The sequence below is a fragment of the Lagenorhynchus albirostris genome, chromosome 11, assembly GCF_949774975.1.
Source record: "Lagenorhynchus albirostris chromosome 11, mLagAlb1.1, whole genome shotgun sequence".
Taxonomy (NCBI): Eukaryota; Metazoa; Chordata; class Mammalia; order Artiodactyla; family Delphinidae; genus Lagenorhynchus; species Lagenorhynchus albirostris.
The window spans coordinates 37,243,160-37,270,170 of record NC_083105.1 but is presented as its reverse complement, the minus strand read 5'-3'; the positions used below and the strand labels follow the sequence as shown (position 1 = coordinate 37,270,170).

Here is a 27,011-nt window from a genome sequence, read left to right as displayed (position 1 = left end):
CAAACAACAAATGATGGAGAGGGTGTGGAGAAAAGGGAACCCTCTTGCACTGTTGGTGGGAATGTAAATTGATACAGCTAATATGGAGAACAGCATAGAGGTTCCTTAAAAAACTAAAAATAGAACTACCATACGACCCAACAATCCCACCACTTGGCATATACCCAGAGAAAACCATAATTCAAAAAGACACATGCACCCCAATGTTCATTGCAGCACTATTTACAATAGCCAGGTCATGGAAACAACCTAAATGCCCATGGACAGATGAATGGATAAAGAGGATGTGGTACATATATACAATGAAGTATTAGTAGTCAGCCATAAAATGGACCGAAATTGGGTCATTTGTAGAGACATGGATGGATGTAGAGACCATCATACTGAGTGAAGTCAGAAAGAGAAAAACAAATATCGTATATTAACATATATGTGGAATCTAGAAAAATGGTACATATGAACCGGTTTGCAAGGCAGAAATAGAGACACAGATGTGGAGAACAAACATATGGACGCCAAGGGGGGAAGTGGTGTTGAGGGGTGGTGGGATGAATTGGGAGATTGGGATTGACATATATACACTAATATGTATATAAGAACTTGCTGTATAAAAATAAATAAATAAAATTCAAAAAAGATTGCATTTTAAAGGTGCGATAGTATAAAATTTAGGTTATGCAAAATGAGTAACTCTAGAGATTTGCTATGCAACATTGTGTTGTAGTTGACAATCCTGTATTGTGCACATAAAAAAAATTAAGATGGTAAATCTCATGTTAAGTGCCCTTACCATAAGTAAAGAAATTTTTAAATGAATAAATATATATAAAATAAAATAATTAGGGAAACCTGTATTTAAATCCTGCTTCTGATACTTTCCAGTAGTGTGAGAGAGAAAACATACTTCTCTGAGATTTTTATCTTACTATACATAAAACAGAATTAAAGGGACTACTTTCAGTACGCTTTCTTTCTTTCCTTTTTTGATGAGCTTGTTTTTAATTCATAATGTTTCTTTTTTTCCCCTCAACATCATACTCTTTATTTTTAAATTTTTTTAATTAAAAGAAGTTTTATTTTATATTGGACTCTCATGAGAACAAAATAAAACAGTTGAATGAGTCAGTTAATATAGTACTTGGGAATTTGTGATCAACATGCTTCTTCTCTTCCCCTATTCCACTACTCTGAGATTTTTGCTCATGTTCATTATTTCCATACTTCCATCATTGTCAAACTTCTATCATATATAATCATAAATATAGGTTTAATCATCAGTCACCTCAAATAAGCTAAGCATTCCTTAAGGCAAATGCATCTTTCATTTACCTTTTTCATTTCTATAAGTTAAGTACAATAACACCCCAGGATAACCTACATGCCTGCCCTTTGTGTTCCCGTACTACTAGTCACATGCCTCTCTATAACATAGACATTTTATTATAATGTTTTGATTAGGAATCTGTGACTTCTGAAAATATGTAAAATCACTGAGGGCAGGAATACAGTGTCTCTCAGCTTGAAAATGATCGATATTTGTCCTAGATAAAACCATGGTCTCATGTTACCACTGTTTTCTATTTAAGGTACATATAGCACTCACATCTGAGAATACTGTGTTGAAAATGATAGGTGCTCTTCCTGTGGCTCTGGTGCTCACAGTTTGATTTTCTCTTTAACCCCAGGTGAAACTCTTCAAACATCTAACAATCGTTAACTGCAGATAAAGCCAGGCTCAGCACTGCATTAGTAGTTTGGGGAGATATGGAGATATAAGATAAAATCTCTATATTATCAGAGAATGCATTTGGAGAAAAAAAAATACATGAAATGACACTGAGCAAGACAGCATTAATAAGTTTAGGCTTGTATTTTAAGTTATGAGGCACACAGTGGAATATTAGGAGGAAGAGAGGCAGATTTGAAATCAGATTTTGAAATATAGTAAGAAGATTAATAATTTATTTTCCAGATTAGTGTTTTCCAAATCTAATTATATGAGTTATCTGAGGTGATTATTAAAAATATGAAATGGAAGTATCCAGAGAAGATGATGTCATTGTCAACAAGCACTGTGATTTCTTATTTTCTGTGAAGTTTTTGAAAACTGTTCTAGAGGACTAGGAGCCATGAAAAAAATATTTTTCTAACACCTTCATTGAGAAATAATTTAAATACCACAAAATTCATCTGCTTTAAGTGTGCAATGCCATGATTTTAATGGATAGAGTTATATAATCATCACCACAATACAATTTTAGAATATTCCCATTACCCCAAGATCCCTAGTGCTCACTTGCAGTTACTTCATTTTCCCACCTCTATCCCTAGGAAACTATTAGTCTACTCTCCATCTCTATAGCTTTGCCTTTTCTAGATATTTCATGTACACGGAATCATACTTTATGTGATCTTCTGTGATTGGCTTCTTCCCCTTAGCATAATGCTTTTTAGTTTCACTTATGCTGTAGTATCAGTAGTTTGCTATTGGTATTGCTGAATAGCATTTCATTATATGGATATACAGTATTTTGTCCATTTGCCAATTGAGGGATGTTTTTTCCACCTCCATTTTTGGCTATTATGAATAATTCTGTTATGAACATTTGTAAACAGACTATATGTGGACATATGTTTTCATTTCTCTTGGGTAGATTTCTAAGAATGGAATTTATGTTTAACTTTTTTAGGAGTTTTTGATAGTGGCTGTACTATATTAGATGCCAATCAGCAATTTATGGAAGTTCTAGGTTCTCTACAACATCATTAACACTTGATATTGGCTGTCTTTTTGATTATAACATTCTCGGATGTGAACTGCAATCTCATTTTGGTTTCAGTTTGGAATTCCTAATGACTAAAGGTGTTGAGTATATTTACATGTGTTTATTGATATCCACTTATCATCATTAGTGAAACGTCTATTCAAGTTGTTTGCCCACTTTTTTAATGTTCCGATATCTTATTTTTTTCCAGCTTTATTGAGATATAATTAACATATAACATTGTTTAGGTTTAACGTCCACAATATGATTGATTACATTTAAACATCATAAAATGATTACCACAGCAGGATTAGTTAACACCTCCATCACATCAAGTAATTACTGTTTCTTCCTTGTGCTGAGAGCATTTAAGTTCTACTCTCTCAGCAATTTTCAGGTATGTAATACAGTATTATTAACTACGGTCACAATGCTGTACGTTAGATCCCCAGAAAGTATTCATCTTATAACTTGAAGTTTGTATCCTTTGACCAACATTTCCTTATTCTCCCTCCACATACTACGTCTCCACTCCTGCTCCCAGTCCCTGGCAACCACCATTCTACAATCTGTTTCTATGATTTCGGCTTTTTTAGATTCCACATATAAGTGATATCACACAGTATTTGTCTTTATCTGACTCATTTCACTTAGCATAATGCCCTCAAGGTCCATCCATGTTGTTGCAAATGGCAGGATTTCCTTCTTTCTCATGACTGAACAGTATTCCTTCATGTATATATCACATCTTCTTTATCCATTCATTTGCTAACAGACACTTAGGTTGTTTCCATATCTTGGCTATTGTGAGTAATGCTGCAATGAACATGGGAATGCAGATATCTCTTTTTGAGGTCCTGATTTCATTTCCTTTGGATATATATCCAGGAGTGGATTGCTGGATTATATGATAATTCTGTTTTTACTTTTTAGAGGAACCTCCATACTCTTTTCCATAGTGAGTGTACCAATTTTGTTGGTGCTGCAACTTGTCCACTGGAAACCTGGACTTCCATAAAGGCTCTCTTGATTATTGGTGATTGTCTAAGACATTGTTCTCCAGTGTCTTCTGGACCCCAGCCAAGAGGGGCTGGAGACAGTTCACAGGCCACTGCAGGGTCCACAGCTGGGACCAGGGTCTATATGTCTATTACTCAATACATAGTGGGTGAGACTCCTCCCAGATCTCTTGGCATATAGTGCTGAATCCCACAGCTTCCACAAAGGCACTTTAATCCATGAATGGAATGCCAAATTGTTGTTGTTGAGGGGGCAGTTTGAGTGAGGGACTATTATTAGACTATGTTGTTGACATCACTTTCTGTTTAGGAATATTTTAATTATCTTATTATTGAATTGTGAGAGTTCCTATTATATCCTGAGTACAAGTCCTTTATCAGATAAATAATTTGGGAATGTTTTCTTCTAGTTGTCTTTGTCTTTTTATTTTTCTTTATGGTGGCTTATAAAGTATCCATTTTAAAATTTTGATGAAGTCCAATATATCAGTTTTAATGGATTATGTTTATAGTGCCATGTATCTTTGCCTAATCCAAGGTCTCAAAGATTCTCTCCAATTTTTCTTCTTCTAAAATGCATACTGTTTTGCTCTAACATTTAGGTCTCTGGGCCATTTTGAGTTAAGTTTTGTGTATGGTATGGGGTAAGAATCTAAATTAATATTTTTATGTGAATATCCAATTATCCCAGCATTTTTTGTTGAAAAGTCTATATTTTCCACATTAAACTGTCTTGGTATATTTGTTAAAAATCAATTGACCATAAATCTAAGAGTTTTGTTTGGTACTTTCTCTTGTCTTCCATTGTTCTATCCTTATGTCTGTGCTTAATCTATTTGAAGGATATGTTTATCCTTAAGCTATCTTTTTTGTGGTACGCGGGCCTCTCACTGTTGTGGCCTCTCCCGTTGCGGAGCACAGGCTCTGGACGCACAGGCTCAGCGGCCGTGGTTCACGGGCCCAGCCGCTCCACGGCATGTGGGATCCTCCCGGACCGGAGCACGAACCCGTGTTCCCTGCATCGGCAGGCGGACTCTCCACCACTGCGCCACCAGGGAAGCCCAAGCTATCTTGATTACAGCACTTTTAGACTAAGTTGTGAAATCAATAAGTGTAAGTCCTTCAATTTGTTATTATGTTTCAAGATTGTTTGGGCTATTCAGTGTTCTTTGCCTTTTCGTATAAAATTTAGAATCACCTTCTCCCTTCCTGCAAAATAGGCTGCTGACATTTTTGATAGGAATTGTGCTCAGTATATAGATCAATGTGTGCATATGTGTTGTATTAATTTTGAGTCTTCCAAAACATGAACATAGAATGTCTCTCCCTGTTTAGATCTCTTTAATTTTTATTAGCAATATTTTATAATTTTCAGTGTGTGTTTTCAGTATTCAGTTTCAGTACGTATAAAGTTATGTATTTTGTTAAATTTATTCTCAATTATTTTGACTTTATTGTGGATGGAACTGTTTTCTTAATTTATTTTTTTACTTTTTGATACTAGATAGAAACAGTCAATGTTTGCATATTCATCTTTTATTCTGTGACCTTGCTGAACTAGTTTATTGGTTCTAGTAGTTTTGGAGGTTTTTTGTTTGTTTTTTGTTTTCTTTTTGTGGACATGGAAGCATTTTAAGAAAGGGAGTAGCATACTCATATTAGAATTTTAAATAGATAATTTTGCAGCTGTGTGGAGGACGTATTAGAAGGAGGAAATGCTGGAGGAAAAGAGATGATTTTTCAACACTGTTGCAATAGTTACTGACAACCAGAATCCAGCAGGAATATGTAACAAAACTAGGAATACATCAGAAAATGAATTAAGAAAGATAATTGATTACTATTTTTCACAGTATTGGGCATGTTTATTTTAAGAAAATTGCTTTAAGCTGTCTTTTCAATTAAGTACATTATTGAGCTCATTAAAGCTTATAGCCTTCTGCTTCTAATAATGGCATCTGCAAGTTGAATGAGCTTTGCTGATAAGAAAAACTACAAATATTACACATTAAAAAAATTGGTTTACTTATGATCTAATAATAAGATCAAATAAATAAATAAATAAAGGTACAAATAAGATTCCTGATAAATCATAAAGAGACAAAGGGATAGAAAATAAAGAAAGGGTATATGAGGCATAGAATACAAAATGAGAATAAGCATACAGGAAGTAGAATTCAAGAATTAAAGGAAAAACAGAATTTGACGGTAGCAATGATTTCTAAAAATGAATAAGAATTTTCCCAAAATAATAAAAGGCATTAAGTTACAGTGTCAGTAATACCTATGAACACAAAACAGGAAAAAATAAATACATTTTATTGTAAGATCATCATAGTAAAACTTCTTAAAAAAAAGAAACATTCTTTAAAGCAGCCAAAAGGAAAAACAAAAAAAAGTACAATTTATTCTCAAGGAGGCAACAATTAAATTGGCTACTGCCTTTTCAATAGCAACAATGAAGTTCAAAATAAAATGATATGTTAAAAGTGCCAAAAGAAAATACCACTAACCTAAAATTCTATATCTAGCAAAAACATCCTTGAAGAATAAAGGTGAAATAAAGGCATCTTCAGAAAGTCCTAAGCTGAGAAATTACTTATCTTTAGATCTACACTAAAGAAAATATCGAAGGCTGCTTTTCAGGTAGAATAAAAATGACCTCAGATGTAAGATCTGAGATCCAGAAAGAGTGATTAGTAACACAAATGGTAAATGTATAAATAATCTAAGGGAAATATTGCCTCTAGACAGCTACAAAATAATATCTTCACATCATACACATGGAAATATAAGGCAGGAAAAGTACACATTAACATTACACTTTGGAAATGGGAGGGAAGTCCAAAAGGGAGGGGATATCTGTATGTTTATGGCTGATTCATTTTGTTGTGCAGTGGAGACTAACACAGCATTGTAAAGCAACCATACTCCAATAAAAATTCATTAAAAACAAACAAAACAAAACATTACACTTTGGTACACTGAAAATGGATGTTGTAATTTATACATTAACTATTAGAAGAAAAGCAAGAGTGTAAAAGTGCCAGAGTAATAGAGGGAGGAAATTGAATGATAAAAAATACGTAGTTAATCAATTCAAAAGGAGACATGAAATGTTAATAACAGAAATGCAAAACATATAGAGAAAATAAAAAGCCCTTAGTAAGATAGTAGATTAAGTACAAATATACAGGTAATCACAGTAAATATAGAGAGACCAAATAATTTAAAAAGAAAGATTGACAGACTGCATAAAAATAAAATCCAGAAACTATTTGCTATTTGTGATACATGTACAGACAGACACATTGAAAGTAAAAGGATAGAAAAAGATGCACAGTGCAAACACTAACAAAAAAGAAATCTGCTGTAATACTATTAAAATCAGACACAATAGAATTTATGAGAAAATGCCTGTCTAGGACACTTCATGATGACATAAGGTTAAATTGGCCATGAAGTTAACAATGATTCAGCTGAATGCAACTAATAAAAGCCTCAAAACATATGCAAAAATTAATAGAATTGTAAAGAGAAATAGGAACTCTATAATCATAGTGGGAGTCATTAAAACTTGTGATTTATACCAACATAGAACTTTAGACTTGGAATTGTAAAATGAAATTACCTTTTTAAAAGAAAAGTTACATTTACTTAGCAATGTTACTTAAAAAAATGTGATTTTAGAAATCACATCTTTTCTATGAAAAAGATGCTAGTAGATAAGTTTCTTCTGTCTCTAGCAGTGTAAACTGCCATGGAATATTTTGTACAGACTGAATATAGTTCATAGGACCACATTCTGATGACAGAGTATATCAGGCAATAAAATCTTTAGATGACATTTTAAATAAGAATTGTTAAATAATATTTCCCGTATATAAAATTAACAATGATAAAATAATATGGCCATTATTTGGAATTAATTGATCATTAGGTGAGAACTTCATCATGAAAAACTTTCAAATTAATAACCAGTATTTTTTAACTTAGTCAATTAAAAATCTATAAGTCATCAAAACATGAGTGAATTTTCTAAACTCTTAACAGGAATAGAAAAAAATTTGAGCCAAAATATATATCTTAAAGCAGCTTACCGTAAAAGTGGGCATAAAAAGAATCATAGGTAAAAATAACCAGAAAAATTAGTTTACTGTAGAACATTGTGATGTCAAATTCTAATCATTCCCATTCTTCAGCAATTTCCTCTAACATCAAAATTAACATGGGCTTGCAGTCAAAGAAACATTTCAAAGCGGAAATTTTCTTCTGCCAAGGTACTTGAGGAATAACTGTTAATTCTTATACCTGCCTTTGAAAGGGACCTGAGATCTGATCTCTTGAACACCTCCTGGGAGGGGTGGGAGGAGGGGATAAGAGCCAAGAGAGATGAGATTTCCTTTGTTCCCATAGCACCCATTCCAAGTTCCAGGATAAGGGATCTCACTTTATGGGAGGCAAAAAAGAGTTTAAAAATTTCATTTTGGGAGAAATGTGTCATAATTCAAGGATCAAGAAAGAAATTACCTATTATTCAGAATCTCACTCAATAAATTCTGTCATGTTTGGGGGAAATTAGTAGACTTTTATGTAAAAAAATCACTAGAACCACAAATAAAACTTGGATTAGAATACAAAGTATAATTTAAAATTCAAGTCCTATACCTTTGGCCTGCTAGTCTTCAATAAGATTAAATCACATAATCTTTAAGACTGTTAAGTAATCAGACAAAAAATTTTAAGGGCTTAATAAGGGCCATGCAGCATAAGCTAACGCAGAGCTACTATTTTGTAAACTAATTAAATTGCAGAGGTCAATACAAAGATGTATGATATAATTAGCTAGTGTGTGATAGTCATGTTTTAAAAGAATTCCACAACTGTAGTTCTAAACTCTCTCTCTTTTCCCAAACTACAGCATTTTTATGGCTGCTACCTAGCTTTGAGCCATAAGGCTCTGAAGAGAAATATCCAGTAAAAAGTAAATAGTGTGAATTTCAACACCTTTGTTACTGAATCTAGATTTTCTCTTCAAAGATTAACAAAAAACAAACCAATCGTATGCATGCTAATATTAAGTATACCAAAGTAGACTATAAAATTTATTGGAAAACTCAGGTTAGAAATTCATCTTGAGAATACTAATGGCTTTTTTCTCTTAATATTTATTTTTAGAGAATGAGAATGAGAGCAAGCAAAACAATAAATAAATAAACTGCTTCAAAGATAAAAACTAACCCAAACATTGTACTTTTATCTTTGTTTTTCCATGAACTGAAAGTCAGATATAGATGTCAAACAGTGGTAGTAGTTTTGTAACATCACAAAACTATTTATACTATTTCTTTTATGAAAGCTGGCTTAATTTAGGAAGTAAACTCCTTAGTAAAAGAGCATGAAAAATGTGAAAAGAAATGAAGTTTGAAGTCAAAAGAACTTGGAGTAATATCCTTATTCATACCTTCAAAGCAAGTCATTTACATTCTGAGCTCCCATGCTCTGATTTGTAAAATATTCAAAATGCCACCACCTCTTGATATAAAACTCACTTCATTCTGGAAGGGGCTTTGAGGTGTAATATTAACACCAGACTCATATATACTATGACTTTAACATTATAAACACTTTAGCCATAAGGCTTTATAAATTGTATTTGTTCTTTTGTTTTATCAAGATATTTAATATATGCTAACATGTTTATGACTATATGACTTGCCATGTAAGTACAAAATATAGAGAATGTGTTCAAAAAGCAAAGGAATACTTTTTGCTTTCATTTTATTATTTGGTTTTTTTGAACAACAACTAAATGCCAGATACTGTTGTAGGCAGAAAACACAGCTGTGAACCGGTAAAAAAGAATCCCCTGGCTTCACGGAATAGAATCTAGTGAGGGAGAAGGAGATAATAAACAAGACAAAGAAATAAAATATGCACTGTGTTGGATGGTTATAAGTGCTATGGAGTAAAAGCAGAGAAGAAGGACTGGGAGTATTAAGGAGGGGGCTATTATAATTTTAAATGAGTGATCAGTCATGGCCTCACTGAGAAGGTGATATCTGAGTAAAGCCCAGAATGAGTTGAGGGAGCAAGTCACATGGTTTTATGGGGAGGCAACTTTCCCAGGCCTAGGGAAGAGCCAGGGCAAAGTCCCTAAGGCAGTTGAATGCCTGACTTGTTGAAAAACAAGAACATCAGGATGGTAGGAGTAGAGTAAGTGAGCTAGACAATAGCAGGAGATGATATCAGATGGATAAAGAGGAGGAGGCAGAGATGTTAGACCTTTGAACCAGTTTAAAGACCTGGGATTTTACACTGAGATGGAAAAGCATTTCAGAGAATTGAGCAGATGTGAAACAAAATCTGACCTACCTTTTATCAGAATCAGGATCTCTCTTGCTGTTGTTTTTGCAGTAAACTGATAAGGTACGTGGATACAAGCAAGGAGACTAGTTAGCAAAATCCTAATCTCTTGGAAAAGATGGTGACTCTTAAGATGTAGTTGTAGAGGTGATTATAGTGGTTCAAGTCTACACATACTTTGAAGATAGAACTGAGAGGCTTAACTGCTAAACTGACTACAGAATGTGAAAGAAATAAGACACCAAGGTTTTGGCTTAAGCCCACATAAGATTGACATTGCTATTAACTGAGATGCAGAAGACTAAATGAAGATCATGAACGCAGTTTTGGACATGTTAAATTTCTGCATTTGACAGCATGAGTCTGAAGGTCAGAGGAAATGTCTGGATTAAAAACGTAAATTCCGAAGTCACCAACATTTAGATGGTATTTAAAACCAGGAGATGGAAGGGATCAGTGGTGTCAATAGAGATAGAAAGAGAAAAGGTACAGGTATTGAGACCTGGAGTAATCAAGTATTAATAAGTCAGGAGTATGAGAAGTAACTAACAATAAAGACTGAGGAATGACCAGTGAGGTAGGAGAACAACCAGGCAAGTGAGCTGTCCTAGAGCCAAACGAAGAAAGTACAAGAAAAGTGTCTAATGATAAACAGGAATGGAGACTGAGAATTGATCACTGCATTTACCAATATGGAAGCTATAGATAATGTTTGCAAGAGCATTTTAGATGAAGTTGATGCGGTGAATGCCTGAGTGGCATAGATTCAAGAGAAGTGAGAGGAGAGAAATTAGAACAAGTATAGGAAAAGAAATTTTTAACTTTCTCTGTAAAGGGAAAGATAAATGGGGTGGTAGCTTGGTAGAGCATGGTTGTTAATAGATTTTTTAAATGGGAGAAATATAAGCATATTTAATATTATTTGTTATAATCCATTACAGGTGGAAACATTGATGATGTAGGAAAAAGAGGGAAAACGTTTTGTCCTAGAATAGCAAGGGGGGAGGAGATCTAGAACACAAAAGAGGGAACTGGCCTATTCTAGGAACATGGACGGTTCATCACAGTAGAGAATAAAAGGCAATAAAATAACTAGAAACAATAGTTTCAGAGAATTTACAAATAAATATAATATTCAGTGGATTATAGGCATTGTATTCTTATTACCACAGCATATTCCTAGAAACCATAATTGGCCAAGGTCTTAAAATAAAAAATATATATATGTATACTGTAAACACAGAACCTGACACAGAGCAGGCCCTAAAATATTTGTTGAATAAATAATAATTGTGTATTAAATGACTATGAATAAATTAATAAAGCTAAGGTGCATACCCTTTATAATCATTTGAAATTGGCAAAAGTATACAACATATTAAGCAGTACTAGAATTCCATCTTTTATATGTAAGTAAACAGAAGCCTGAGAAGTTCAATCATTTTCTGTTGTCACAGAGTTTGGCAGAATTGAAACTGAAATCCAGGTATTGTAATTTCTAGTTAAATACTCTTCCCTGAAGCCTATACTGTCTTGCTTATTAACTTAAAAAAAGGCACATAAAAAGGCAAATTCATGGTATCATAAATATGAGGATTGGGATCCTTGAATAATTATATTCAGTATAATTATACCAACTCTAATAATCATTTCACATTTCATTAATGATAATTTTATTTTAATAAAATTTTCCTTATTAGAACTTAGGAGTAGTCCTGATAAGTGCTTTCAGTGGCCCATGTCTCTTAAAGGTTTCTACAGAAGTTTAATACTTCTTTAAATCTAGATGAACATAATGAAGTAAAGAAGATGGCTTAGAATAAAACAAAAGTAAGCCATGAATGGAATCCTGTTTTGAATAGGTTACTTGACCTAGTAAGTTTCAGTTTTTATCATCTCTAAAATGAGAATAATAATAACCACCACAATTGGAATGTTTTGAGGATTAACTGAGATAATACATCTAACCAGTTTAATGAAAGAGCTGGTTTCAGAAATGAATATTATTACATCTCCTCTGATTCCCTCAGGTGAAGAAATTAACCCCAAATGAAATTTCAGCCAGATGTCTTAGCTTTTCTGCTCATGTTTAGAAAATAAACCATCTGTCCTTTTGTTATGAAATTATGCAGTCTAACAATTTCATAGTTCTGGTTCAATACAGGGCTGCATAATATACTAGTTCTGAGCTCCTATCCAACCTAAAGATGTGCTATCCCCCACCCCTCACACATACTTCAAAGCTTGAAACGAGCCTGAACTAGGTCTGAATTAGAGGATGAGGGCATGGTGGTCTCTCTTTACTCTGACATCCCCCACCCATAGCAACAGTTTCTGACCCTTCTAAGAATCAGGGCCAGGGAAGGAGAAATTGGGGAGACAGATCACAGTGGTATGGGCTGACCTAGTTGTCATCTATGATCAGGGCTTTCTGAATGGCAAATACACAATCAATGAGCCTTCTTCTGGGGCGTGTTCGTGGCTTTCTCAAAGAACCCCTCTGTAGGTTCTTCCCCGGTTTTACTTGACTTGCTCTCAGTCTCTTCTCTGAAATCAGTCTCCCAATTTGTTACTCATTGTTCACCATTTAGAAACCTGGGCTTCTAACAGTCTACTAAGTCTGTGGGTTTACACAAAGATAACCCTAAGTAATATCCCCTTTTGAGGGAACCATTTGCTCTTCAAAAAATTAATCTTTGTGTTGATATTGGAGGAGTTGCAGTTTATCTGAGAAATGACTCTTCAATCTGCTGTAGAGGCAGGGGCATCTCCAGCCATGGCTGTGACTTTTAGACTTCAGCCTCTATATCCTTCAGCTTCTGGAGGAAACACATCAAGCTCAGAATGTTTCTCCTGAAGCCCTTCTCACTTGGCTAAGTTGAATAGGAATCACCCCATGCCTCATACATGGAGTAGGAGATTATGCACAGCAGACCAACAGCTATGCAAAACAGTTCTGTCTCTCTTTTAGCTTTATCAACCTTTGTAGAGTCTTAAAATAGAGTTTTACCTAATACTGGATTTATTAGTTGGATTATATGTTAGCACATCCTGCAAATAAAGTCTTGTACCTCACTTATTTAGCCTCCCCTCAAACAGAAAGACTTCATTTTAATATCTGGATGCTTAAATAAAAACATTGCCTGGTATAGGCAGAGTGTTCAGAAATGTTAGCTATTACTATCATTCATCTTCTATTTATTATTTAACATTTAAAAAGTGGCTAGATGAGGAATTGCTCACAGAAAAAAATTATGAGAAAAAAGTCAAAAAGACTTAAGAATGAAGACAATGTGGTGTCATAAAAGTTAAGGGGGTAAAATAGTTTTTTGGGTTTTTTTTTTGTTTGGGGAGGTAATTTTTGAGAAGGGAGTTAATCACAGTGTCAAATTTTGCAGTGAATTTTAATAAAACAAACCTATTGCATTCATCAATTGGTTACCGGTAGTATAATTTTTAGCAAGGTATTAGAGGAAAAGCCCAACTGCAGTTGCTCAAAAAGTGAATAGAAGATGAAGATATTGAGACAGTGAAAACAGACAAGTTGGGAAATAAAGGAAAATAAAAGAGATTGGTAGCTAAGTGGAGACACAGTGTTAAGGAACTCTTTTATTGGTGTTGTACTTGCTATCATTTACTTTTAAGGAACAGATTTGAATATGTTACCAAAAAGCCAGCTGAGAGGGAGAGGGAGAAATTGAAGATGCTGGAGACAAAAAAAATCAAAGGAGGAGATGAAAAGGAGGGGATCAAGGATTTGGAGGGAAGTATTGCTCTTAAACAAGAAAGGCAATGCTTAAGATTGGAGAATATAGGTAAATAAAGACGAGTATGGGTATAAATAAGTGTATGGGGGTATGTGGGAAAAGAGTGAGTACTGAAGAACAACATACCTTGTAGCCTATGAGGGGAATGGTTATGAAGAATTAAGGACATGGGAATTTCAAGATGAAATAATTAATAGAATAACTTGGCACAAAGATGCCAAGGAACATGAAGAATGAAAGAGGATCACTAGATTTGCAAAATGTGTACCCATTGGTGGCATACAGGAGTGTAGTTTTAGGAGAATGGTGATGAGACAAGCCTGATTATAAGGGTTAAAAAAGAAGAGAGGGACTTCTCTGGCAGTCCAGTGGTTAGGACTCCACACTTCCACTGCAGGAGGCATGGGTTCGATCCCTGGTGAGGGAACTAAGATCCTGCATGCTACACGACATGACCACACCAAAAAAAAGAGATATAAAGAAAGACAAATAAAGGGTTATAAATAACAGGAAATAAAGGCTGCAGATAAATACCATTTCATTTGTCCAGGGGAAAAATACCTAACTGGAAAAAAGAGAAACACATTAAAAATAGAATAACTATAATCAGAGGTAGCAAAATATGCAGCATCTTTCTTTTTGACAGGAGCGAGGGATATAACTCTTGTGTATGTGGTGGTGGCATTAGGTTTAATTGAAAAGGAAGGAGCTCAATCCAGATGTTATCTTCTTAGCACAACAGGAAGTGAGGAAGTGAAGAATTGGGGAAAACCATTTAAGAGAGTGTAGTTAGGATTTTTTTTTTTCCTTAAAGAATGATCAATCAAAGAACTTACAAAATTTGATAAAGATTGTGGAGAGTAAGGATTTTTAGTGCTTTCAACTTGTGCTAGTGTTCATTATTACCCAGTAAAACTTCGCAGTTAAGTTTGGCTAAGGATAATGATGATATTATCTATGGTAATAATAACAGCATCAATAGCTGCATGTAACATTTATTGAGCATGTACTATCTGTGAGGCACTGAATTGATCATTTGCCATGTTCCAGCTCATTTATTTCTCATAATGATCCTATGAGGCAGGTTCTATCGTTATTTGAACTAAGTACTTTGACCAAGGTTATTAAGCTAGTAAGTAGCAAGCCCAAAAGATACCTAGGTAGAGCGCCTCTAGAATAAAAGTGACTTCTGTAACTCTCTGTAAGTTTCACTTAAATATTTGGTATTTTAAGATGTTAAAATATAAATGTATCCCTCTTCTCCACAAGTAGCCTCTTTTAACTTAATTCCTCATCAGAATATATACTGGCACATCCCAGTTTATGAAAAATACCAGGTGACATTTTATAATGTTTAGGGTTTCTGAAGCACATACACACACCTCCTTTTAACTACTCCTAGGGTAGATATCATCCCCTCCTTCTAATTAAGGAAACAGAGTTTCAGAGAAGTCAAGTTACTTACCAGTGGTATCTCAGCTAATAAGTGGAAGAACTCCAATTCAAATTCAGATCTTCTAACTCAAGTCCAAAGTCATGGCCATTTAGTTCATTATCTGGCTATGTCCATTCTTTCCCCTCAACATTCTTTACATTAACATGTCTTTCTTAATTTCAAGGTTCACAATCCTATTTCAAATTCCCACACCTCACCAGAACTATTACATTATCACAATAAGCTCTCCTAACATAAATAATGACCAAAATGATGTTAACTGTGTTTCATCTGTCTTTGTAATTTTTCCACGTGATGCTGCATTGCTTCGCACTCTGTCTCTGGGCTTGGTCAAGGGGTATTACAAAAAAAAAGAAAAAAAGACCCAAGCAGAAGCTTAAAAGTACTTGCTTGTTTCTGCTTTGCTCTTACTCCTTTGCTATCACCATGAAAACATGCAAAGACTAGCCTATTGAAGGATTAGACACATGAATAGAGTTGAGGGGCCCCTGTTGGTGCAGCTAAGGCCATCCTAGATCAGAAAGCCAGTTAACATACAGTTGACTGAGCCAACTTTCAGCCAACCAGTGGCATAGTGAGCCCAGCCAAGATCAGTCCAAGTCAAGGTCAGCTGAATTCCATAAACCCAATATTTTGCATGACAATGAGGTTTTGTGTCGTTTGTTACATAGCATTATTTTAGCCATAGATAACTGATACATGAGTATTATATAACCTATCCTAAATCAAAATGGCAGAACATTATTCCTTCATTATTGCCTTATCATGTCACTAGTTCACTCAAACTTCTACTGCTTACCAAGTATACAAATGTCTGTCCTTAGCTTCCACCACACATATGAACAGGCTGCAATCCTCCACTGTCACTATACAAAACCTCATTCCTACCCTACAGCCCTTCAACAAACAATCTGTTAGTTACTCTCCTTATTTAATTCCTATTTACTCTTCTCTTTTTAACTAGGTATACTGCTAGATCAACTGTCTCCTTTACGCAAATTAGGAACACCAAGCCTAGCCTGGAAAGCAGAACACAGGCTGAATTTTTTTTTTTTTTTTTTTTTTTTTTTTGCGGTACGCGGGCCTCTCACTGCTGTGTCCTCTCCTGTTGCGGAGCACAGGCTCCGGATGCGCAGGCTCAGCGGCCATGGCTCATGGGCCCAGCCGCTCCGCGGCATGTAGGATCCTCCCAGACCGGGGCATGAACCCGTGTCCCCTACATCGGCAGGCGGACTCTCAACCACTGCGCCACCAGGGAAGCCACCACAGGCTGACTTTTAATCCCCCACATGTCCTTAAGCAGGGTCCTCTATGCACAACTGTACTGCCTGATGCGAAATACCCTCTAGCCCTTTCTAACCTTTTCTTAAAAATACCTCTTTAATATCACTTTCCACATGAAACTTTCTGTAGTTAATAACATATCAGTATTATGGTGCAAATACTTTCAGTACTTCTATAATCTTCTGGTACTGTATTAATTTGGATCCATTTATATCTATTTCCTAAGTTCTGTGGGAACCAAACTATGTTCCTTTTTTTCTATCCCCTTTACAACATATGTAATCATTTAATAATACACAGAAGACCCTTAATATATGCTAAATCAGATGCTGAAAAGAAATTTTAAACTTTTATATCTAATGACTTTTTGCAATGGAAGTTTCACTCCCCTTACCTCTCCTTTAAGTATTCTTAGTGAACATATTAGTAATTGGTAAATATTTGCTCTGTTTTCAAAAATGTTAAAGACTTTATTTTATCAGTATTCCTAGCAAATTGTTCTAATACTCATTGACATACATATGCAGAAATTAGTTCATCTTTAGCATTCTGGATAAAACAAATGCAAGCATTTACGTATTTAATGTCTTGTAAATAAATGACTCAATTACTTATATTACTTTCTTTAATCATCACAAACTACCTTGTGAGGTATTAATATTAACCACTTTTTGTAGCATGTCAGTTTGAAGTCCTGACTCAAGCTGATAATGTATGATAGAAACACATTACAAACCAGATCTTCCTATGTCAATTTTTTTCCTCTTTCTACATCAAAATGCATATACATTTAGTTTAGTTTTACTTTAAAAGCCCTCACTATGGACCTGGTACTCTGCTGATCCAGAGGGTTGTAGGTGATTGAGATATACTCCTGTTCTCAAGGAGCTTATAGTCTAGGGTGGGAAACAGACACATAAACAGATAATGTAATGATAAAATGATAAGGGTAAGAAACACAGAAGACATGTATTTGGGGATTCAGAAAAGACTTCCTAGAACAGACAAAGTCTTGGCTAGGATGAGAAATGAACCAGACAAAGATATTGAGGAAGAACTTATGGGCAGAAAGGAATATGCTTGAAGGAAAAAGACTGGAATAGCATGATGTTTGTCAGCACACAGCAAGCAGTGTGCTATTATTCAAGCAAACAATGTGACACATTTACAAAAGTGGGAATGTTAGGACATAGAGCGAAAAAGAAATTAAGGGTCAGGTGCCAAAGAACAGAAAAGAATAGAGAGATCTGAGGATTATTTAAGAGAAAAAAACCAGTATGGCCCAATTCAGAGATGGTGAAGAAAGCAATCAGCTATGAGGACTCTCAGGTGTCTGGGTGAGGAGTTAGAGCAGATTTGGTCCAGTGGGAGGCAGATGATAACTGAGTTTGGACATGTTGAATCTCAGGTTCCATGGAACATTAAATGGATCTGTGCATTAGAAAGGTAGAAAATCGGTGTATAGCTTAGAAACATCAGGCCTAGAATGTGGAATGATGTGGAATTATCAGTCCTTGTTAAACACAGTTACACTCCATCACATAATGAAAAAGTAGACAATATGGCTACAAAATATTTTCATGGTTAGGATTACTAAGATCACTGCTGCATGTGTTCATAAAAAATGTTATAGGAGAGAAATGACTAAAGCAAAGCACTAAATCATCAACAGCTAAAAAATATTGTATAGGCAGTTGAAAACATGATACGTCATAAAGTTTGACTCTGCTTTGAATTCTGTCCCATGTTTGCTAAAACAAATTTTACTTTTATGTTATTGTAGTAGTAGTTTTCAATTTTACATACTTTATTTCTGCCTCAAAACTCACATTTATGGGAGTCATTTTCTCCTTCCAGGTAAATGTCAAATGAAATGCCACCAAACAGCGCAGGTACATTGCTCACAAACTATTTTAAAAGATTCAAAGATACCAATTGAAGAAGAATTTTATATTCCTCTATTACTTGCAAAAAACTTATAGCCCTAAAGTTACAGATGAGGTTATTAAATACTTGCTTTAACAAATGACAGGACCATCACTATCTTTGAGGACCTGTGGATTGCTAGGGGTATTAAATATTTCTAATAGTAGAATACAAATAAATATTGAAAAAATGTGTCAAAGTATTTATAAAAGAGATTGGAACTATAACCATCTAAATGTACAGGCTCATAATCCCTAATCTATAATTCCAAAACTCAAATACTCTGAAAACTGATATTTATTTGTAAGTATATTGCAAACTTGATTGGTGGCAAAACCAGACCTTACTAACATGAGGTCATTAATAGTCTTTATATTTTCCACACAGTAAGAATATTCATAGAATTCTCTTCAGAAATATGAAAGTGTATAATTATAGGGTGCTTCCCAGAATCTGGCTAGTGGAGTGTTCCATAGGATACATTGTACACATACAAAAATTGGGGAAACTCTAAACTTTAAAACACAAGGGGTTTAGATAAGAGATTGTGCACCAGTATAATTAAAATTCAAGGGGCTTCCCTGGTGGCACAGTGGTTGAGAGTCCGCCTGCCGATGCAGGGGACATGGGTTCGTGCCCCAGTCTGGGAAGATCACACATGCCGCGGAGCGGCTGGGCCCGTGAGCCATGGCCGCTGAGCCTGCGCTTCCGGAGCCTGTGCTCCACAATGGGAGAGGCCGCGGCAGTGAGAGGCCCGCGTACCACAAAAAAAAAAAGTTATTTTTTATAATATTACTACATATAATAGTAATATTATTATTACATATACATAATGCATATAACATGTTATTACATAGTACATATAAAATGATTATTTTATAAATATTTACTTATAAAATAAAATTGTTAAAATCTAACAATTTTAAGTTTGTGAGAATAAAGCTGAACTTTTGCCTTTTCTCCTATTTCCAAAATATATTTTTTTTAAAAAAGAAACTGGTCAAAATGTTGTTTTCAGAAGAGAGGGTAATACATCAATAAGTTCAAGAATTTTAAGCAGGTGTCAGGCATTATTAAAGAAAGACAAATAAAAAATATTGGACAGCAGACTTCCAAAGTACTATTATTTCCAAAGACAGACTACATAACTGAAAATGTAAAATACATATTTCCAAATGTCATAATAGTGTTTAAAAAGTAAGAAGGAGAAAACTATTCCCACATTCTTGTAATTAAAAGCTGATCAACAGGTAATTTTCTACCTCCACCAAAAAAAACAGATAAAATTTTCAAGAGAAAGACCAGATAGGAACTCATGTTTCAAATCCCCCACCACAGAAGTACCACAATTTTGTTTGAGGCAAGGTTGCATGTAAATTAATTATGTATTCTTAAGTTTTTCTCACCAAAATTTGCATATCATATCTACTAAGGGCAAAAGTAATTTTAAGAATGGGAATAAAGCAAAGCTTATTTAAGTCTTATCACATTTTCAGTTGCAGTAGGAAGGACAGAAGCTCCCAGGAGGCATACCTGTGGCAGGGCTGAATTGAGCTGTCTCTGGAGCGAATCTCTGTCATAGATGACATCCTGCAGTCTTTGCTGGGCAAGTGAGAGGCTTTCTTGGGTTTCCCGAAGGGTGTCTAGAAGACGATCCCTTTCATCTAGCATATTCACCATCAGCTGCTCAAAATGGGAGTCTGAGTCCGAGCCACTGCTTTGGGACCCCCTTTGGCTCATTGGGGTGTCCTCATTAATTGTGGGCATCACTTCACACATCATTGCTTAAAGAAAGTAAAAGGGAGGGAAGTCTTAGTAAAAAAATGATTTCCAGTAATCCCACCTGACCCTCAACTCTCCAAACTCTTTGCAACTCATCAACCTAATTGTCTATTTCTCCTCTACCCACTTCCCCAATTCCAATGATGCTAAAAGTTTTGACCTCAATGAAATATGGTTCACTGACTTCCTCCATCTAACATGCTTTCTCTTTTCATGACAGTCTAAATATCTCCTACCTACAAAACGCAGCTTGATTTAACCTACTTCTCAAAGTTTTTTCATGATTAACCCCACCTAATTCAGCTTATAATAAGATGTTACTAAGCTTATTAATTGATCACCTTTCTTTCCCTGCAAGTTTACAAATCACTTATAGCTAATACCTCCATCTTACCCTTATTCGTTATTATGTTGTTAACAGCAAGCATAGTGTTTGGCATTTAACAGGTGGGAAGTAAATGATGTTTGTATTAAATAATTGAATGAATTAATGTTCATTCTGTCATTTAGAAAATCCCCAAATAATTGAGTATTCATTTTATATAAAAATTAGCTTTTACTTTTTAATTTTATTAATTTTTTTCATACAACTAACTTAAAGCTTCTTGACTTTACACCTCCCATTTTATTATTGGATTGGCCAAAAAGTTTCTTTAGTTGTTAAGTAAAAATAAAAGACACATTTTTCATTTTCACCAAGAACTTTATTGAACGTATTTACCCTTTTGTACCACTACCTTCTGCCATTTTTCAGGCAACTTCATAATTCCATCTTCCCAAAACATTTTATCTTTTTGAGCAAAGAACTGTTCCAGGTGTGTTTTACAGTCTTCCAGGGAATTGAAATTTTTTCCATTAAGAGAATTTTGTAAAGACCTAAGTAAATCGAAATCTGAAGGTGCAATGTCTGGTGAATACGGCGGATGAATCAGAACTTCCCAGCCAAGCTGTAACAGTTTTTGCCTGGTCATCAAAGAAATATGCAGTCTTGCATTATCCTGATGGAAGATTATGCGTTGTCTGTTGACTAATTCTGGACTCTTTTCGTCAAGTGCTGCTTTCAGTTGGTCTAATTGGGAGCAGTACTTGTTGGAATTAATCATTTGGTTTTATGGAAGAAGCTCATAATAGAGGACTCCCTTCCAATCCCACCAGATACACAACATCACCTTCTTTGGATGAAGACTGGACTTTGGTGTGGTTGGTGGTGGTTCATTTCACTTACCCCACAGTCTCTTCTGCTCCACATTATTGTACAGTATCCACTTTTCATCGCCTGTCATAATTTGTTTTAAAAACGGAACATTTTCATTACGTTTAAGTAGAGAATCGCATGCAGTCAAGAAGGTTTTCTTAACTTATGTGGAACCCAAACATCAAAGTGATTAACATAACCAAGCTGGTGAAAATGATTTTCGATGCTTGATTTGGATATTTTGAGTATGTCGGCTATCTCCTGCATGGTATAACGTTGATTGTTCTCAATTAATGACTCTATTTGATCGCTATCAACTTCAACTGGTCTACCAGACCGTGGTGCATCGTCCAGTGAGAAACCTCCAGCACAAAACTTTGCAAACCACTTTTGACACGTTCAGTCAGTCACAGCACCTTCTCCATACACTGCACAAATCTTTTTTTTTTTTTGCATATCGGTTGCGTTTTTACCTTTCTTGAAATAATAAAGCATAATATGCCAAAAATGTTGCTTTTTTTCCTTCCATCTTCAATATTAAAATGACTACACAGAAATTCACCAATTTTGATAAGGTTTTTTTAAATACACACTAATATGACAGCTGCCACATACAGTCTAACAAAATTGTTTTGAATGAAGTCAAAGATAACTAATCGCTACTAGAGCCAGCTTATGGAAAAAACGAACGAACATTTTGGCCAACCCATTAATTTTATATACTCTCTTCCTGAATTCCTACAGTAGTCTACACAGAGTAGACAAGTGATTCTGACTGAATTAGACATATGCTTTATGAAATAGACTGAGATGCATAAATTTGTTTAGGTTATTATACTACCAATTACACTTATTCCTTTGTTTCCTGTGAGCTGCTTTGTCTGGTTTCCATCCAAACAATACAAACTAACACTCTTTCAAATATTCCACAGAACAGATGCCATAAATTACATTAGCTAATGTAGCAACTTCACATCCTAACTGCTAATCAGGAGTCAGTCATAAAATAAATGAACTGTTCAGAATATTTTTAAATTATTTATTTAAAATAGAAAACACAGACATTAAGATGTAACATTGACCTGTTGTGTAGCATTTTAAAAATCAGAAATTATCTTATTTTCTCTTTTCTATCTTATGTTTTTTAAAAAAATCAAATCCATCTCAATTTTAGTTGTTGTACTGAGGCCAGGAGCTGTTAATTAGAGAGCTTGGTTTTGCAGAAGTCTGATGTGGAGAAAGGCTGGTTTGGCTGTTGATCCTGGAGCATTCTTTGGTTTTATAATACATTGTCAATTCATTTTTCTGCCTACATATTCCTGTCCTTGGGGAAAGTATTTCTGGTGATATTTTCAAATAAAATATCAAGATTTAACAGCTCAATAGTTAATTATTTTTTATGATTCTTGATATAAATTGGGTTACTGAGGAGAGAATTCAATTATCTGTGAATAATTTGGTCAGGGCCCACTGAAAACCAGGAGAAACTTTTTAAAAGATAAAGGAAAGTATTTTGTGACTGATAGCCTATGCAAAAGAATTAAGGCGGTGGTAAATTTTAGAACAATTTGAGGTAATGCTTTGAATTATTGCTCATCATTCAAAACACTGGGCTCCCTGAAGACCAGAAATTGAATTGTTCAATTTCTTATTCACCCTAAAATATAGAGCAGAGTAGATATATAGGATGTATTTAAACACAAACTCACAACACACACATGTACACACTCACACTCAAACATTTGATATTATTGTTAACCACTTAATGGATGAAAATATATTTTTTGATTTTTTTTTAACCTGAATTTCATTCAGACAATATCACAAAGGTGGAAAAGATGAGACTCTTTTCTAACTGTTACAAATTTTCTTTACATTAATTAAAAAGGAATTGGAAAACAAAAAAAAAAATGTTCCAACACATTTAAATATTTAAAGCAATTAGTTCACATACCATGCATAAAATCCACACACTGAACAGCTGTGTCATTCTGAGAAATCATTATAAGAAGCCAATGTTTCTTTTTGACATTTAAGGTTAAAACAAAATACTGGGAGAGGAAATGGTAGCACAGTGACAACCTGTGCCAAAACACTTGTAAGGTTTAAATTTAAGGTTAAACATTTTCAAAACTGTATTTTAAATCATATCCTTCCTGAAGAAAGCTATTAGCCTGCCTCTACTCTGAATTACTTATAACAACTTTAAATTCCAAGGAAAAACATAACTGTAGTGATTACCTCAGCTACAGTTTTCTTCTGAATATTCTACCCTAATTCTAACAAACGTCATCACCGTGAGACATTAGACATTCACAAACTTCAGGATCTTAGATCAGTATAAAAGTTGCTCTTTGATTTAGTTAGTTGAAAGATGCTATGATGGAATTTAGAAAATCTACACTCAAAAGAACTTGATTCAATTTTACTCCCAAGGCATGTGAACCAGAGCAAGTCGCTTCATGTCTCCAAACTTCAGTTTTCTCCTCTGTAAAGTAGGAATAATAATGCAAGCATTTATTTTAGCAAGCCCATTGTAGGGGTCCAATAGGATACCTGACTGAGAACAGATTGTTAATTAATAAAGGACTATTGCAAATTCAAGTATTTCTTTCTATTATAAAATGACCAACATTCACCTTTGCAGAAAGAGTATTTTACCTTTATGATTCATTCTGCTTCCATGCCTAAAGGTTTAATTCCAATGGGTGCTCTAAACTTTTCAAATTTAATTGAAAAAAATCAAGCTATGCAAAAGTTACTTAGGAAATAAGATGAATACATGCTTCTTTTTCCTCACAGTCAACCCAAATAAGTAAATCTAAAGTCTTCTTATCAAAATTAGAAGGAAAAAATTTGTCTGCAAAAAATAAGGCCACTTTCATGAGTTAGCTTAGTTTCTTGTAATAAAACAGAATCTTGAGATTCTGTCTAATATAAATTACAAAATAGTTGTATATTCCTTAAAATATAGTATAACTTATTTCCTAAATGCACATTTTTAGGTATTAAAAGCAATTAAAAATCTGTATTCAATGTAAGAGTCAAACACCCTCTTACAGAATGGATGAAATCTGAAGCAACTTGCATAGTACAGAAGGCTATGGTCATTCAACCTCTAGTCTATTTCATATACCGCTTTTAACTTTTAGAATCATTTTCAATATTAAAAACTGCAGTGTACCACATAATTCCTGAAAAACCAGAAAGGGCATACTAACAATTTGCTTTGATATTTGTCTTTTTGTCATCCCCTCCCCAGTCAATTGCTATATGGATTATGTTATACTCTTCTAGATGTTGATGCCCCTTTTCATTAAATTACTGAAAGTTTCAAGGTCTAGTTAGAGACATTATTTTGTTGTGAAAAGAAACAAAACAAAACAAAACACCTAGCTGGTTTAATTATCTCAGTGCTTAAATTTAGCTTGAAGAATTTTATACCAGGAAAACCAACTCCCTTTTTCTTAGCACATAACCTTGACTGTCTTCTAAATCCCTCAGATTTCAAAATAAAAGTTTTGAATGCCCACTGGAGTCATTACCCAAGGGCTTTCAAGATCCAGTGTGTTTCTTAGCAATATGTGCTGTTCAAACAGTACCTATTCAGATATGACAGTGCTACAAAAGGCTTTTTTTCTGTCAATGAATCACTTTATTCAAACAGATCTTTAGGATTTAGATCCTACTAGAGAAAAAGATGTAATTATTCTCTGTAGTCAGTTTCTTCTGCAAAGATTTAGTCTTAAGAACTGACCTATCTCCACCTCAGTTAACCCACAAGGAATAATTCGGTGAGAGAAATCCTAGCCATTGTCTGATTACATTACATGAATATTCCTCCTCCTAGTTAACTCTTTGAAGTACCCTGTCCTCAGGAAATATTATTAACCCCTTTAATGGAAGCATTTTGCACTTTCTTTACCCCAGTTAATTTAGAGCTGGCCAAAGACCCTGCACACACCATACGGCGGGCTGGACAGTTCTCTCTCAGCCACACACCCACCACCCCCGCCACCACCCTGAAGAAGTTGACTTCATGATTTCTGCACCAAAACTGTTCATCCTGCCCAACAGGAGACATCCAAGTAGGGAGAAGGTAGAGAAACAGGAGAAGGGAGAGGTTGGGGGTGGAAAGCAAGAGGTACGGAACAGTGATTGACAAGGAGGGAATCTGCATCTCATCTTCCCTGGGGGCGGGGTGGGGCCGGGGTGGTGGTGGTGGTGGGTGGGGGAAGGGGTAAAAAAAATAAAGCCGGGGCCGGGGGGGGAACCGTGTAACTCAAATACAGTTTCTGTACCTAATGTCTGTAATTTCGGGTCCTGCTTCTTCAATTGATCACTGACAACCGCAGTCTCCGGCTTGACGAGCGGGGAGGCTCACACCCGGCACTCGTGGACCATTTCCCTAGCAACGCGAGGAGAAAGGTAGCTTAGGCAGTCGGGTGCCCCGGCGTCCTCTGGAACGTGCCCCGGCTGGGTGGCGTGGCAGCAGCTCGGCATCTTTCCGCGGCTCCGTCAGCAGCCAAAAGGAGAAGCGTCCATCGGAAAAATGGCATATTACAAATTTTGCTTTGGGAAGCAGAGCTCGGTTCAGACCATTGTCAAAGGGAGGAGAGGGGGAGGCGGCTCTTAAAGCAGCAGCGGCCCGATTGCCCGAACAGCCGCAGCTCCCCGCGTGCTGCTGGAGACCCGGGGAGCCGGCAAGTGGGGACTGGGTTTGACTTGTAGAAACTGAACCAAGCGACGCTGCTCTCCCTCCGCCACCGGGCCACCCAGAGTGTGGCCCCGAAACCTGAGCTTTGGGGAAAGGTGTGAGGACTATCTGGAAGGGAATTTCTCCACCCAGTCACCCACCCGGAGCCCCTCTGGAGTTTATGGCTACCACCAGGAGTTGGAAAGCTAAAGGGAAGCGAGTCCCCAGGGACGCGAGAAGCAGGGCAGGTCCCCTCCTGGCCCCCTGCCTATTTCCAAGCTAGGGTGTCTTATTTCACCTAAAAGAGGTGTTTCTTCTGCAGAAAGGCAAGCAGCCAGCCCCCCTACACCCAGCTTCGCCTCTTAGCCTCTTTGTAAGCCTCTTTGCTGGCATCAGTTGGCCCGTAGAAGCAACCTGCTGGGCGCCGGTGCGGATGCTGTAGCATCTTCTCTCCTTACTAGCCTTGTGCTGTTGTCGCTGCCGCTCCTCCTCCTCTGTCCCTCCACCCCCCCGCCCCCCCACCCACTCCTTGGCAGCCACCACCTCCTCTTCCTCTGAAACTAGGGCTTCCCCTGGAAGCTGCTGCAGTGGTTTCCACCGGCCCTTAAATAAATTCTGAAGTAATCACGTCTTTGCTCTCCTCACGCACACGCGCTCGCGGATACACACGACTCCCCCAAAGCCGCTGCCGGCTGGCGCTGGTCCCAGTGCCCCCGGTGAAAGCAAGAACTGGGGATGGGCAGGTGTGAGAAGGG

General features: G+C 35.9%; 1 protein-coding gene across 1 annotated transcript in view; it reads right to left on the bottom strand.

The window, feature by feature from the left end:
• Nucleotides 1–26,655, bottom strand: part of PPFIA2 (PTPRF interacting protein alpha 2) — a 474,509-nt gene extending 447,854 nt beyond the window's left edge. The window contains exons 1-3 of the mRNA XM_060165096.1: nucleotides 26,555–26,655; nucleotides 25,862–25,968; nucleotides 20,117–20,367 (exon numbers count right to left, since the gene is read on the bottom strand). Of these exons, the coding sequence (XP_060021079.1) occupies nucleotides 20,117–20,365 (249 nt within the window). The 5' untranslated portion in view covers nucleotides 20,366–20,367; nucleotides 25,862–25,968; nucleotides 26,555–26,655. The remainder of the gene's footprint in view (nucleotides 1–20,116; nucleotides 20,368–25,861; nucleotides 25,969–26,554) is intronic.
• Between the last annotated feature and the right edge of the window lie 356 nt (nucleotides 26,656–27,011).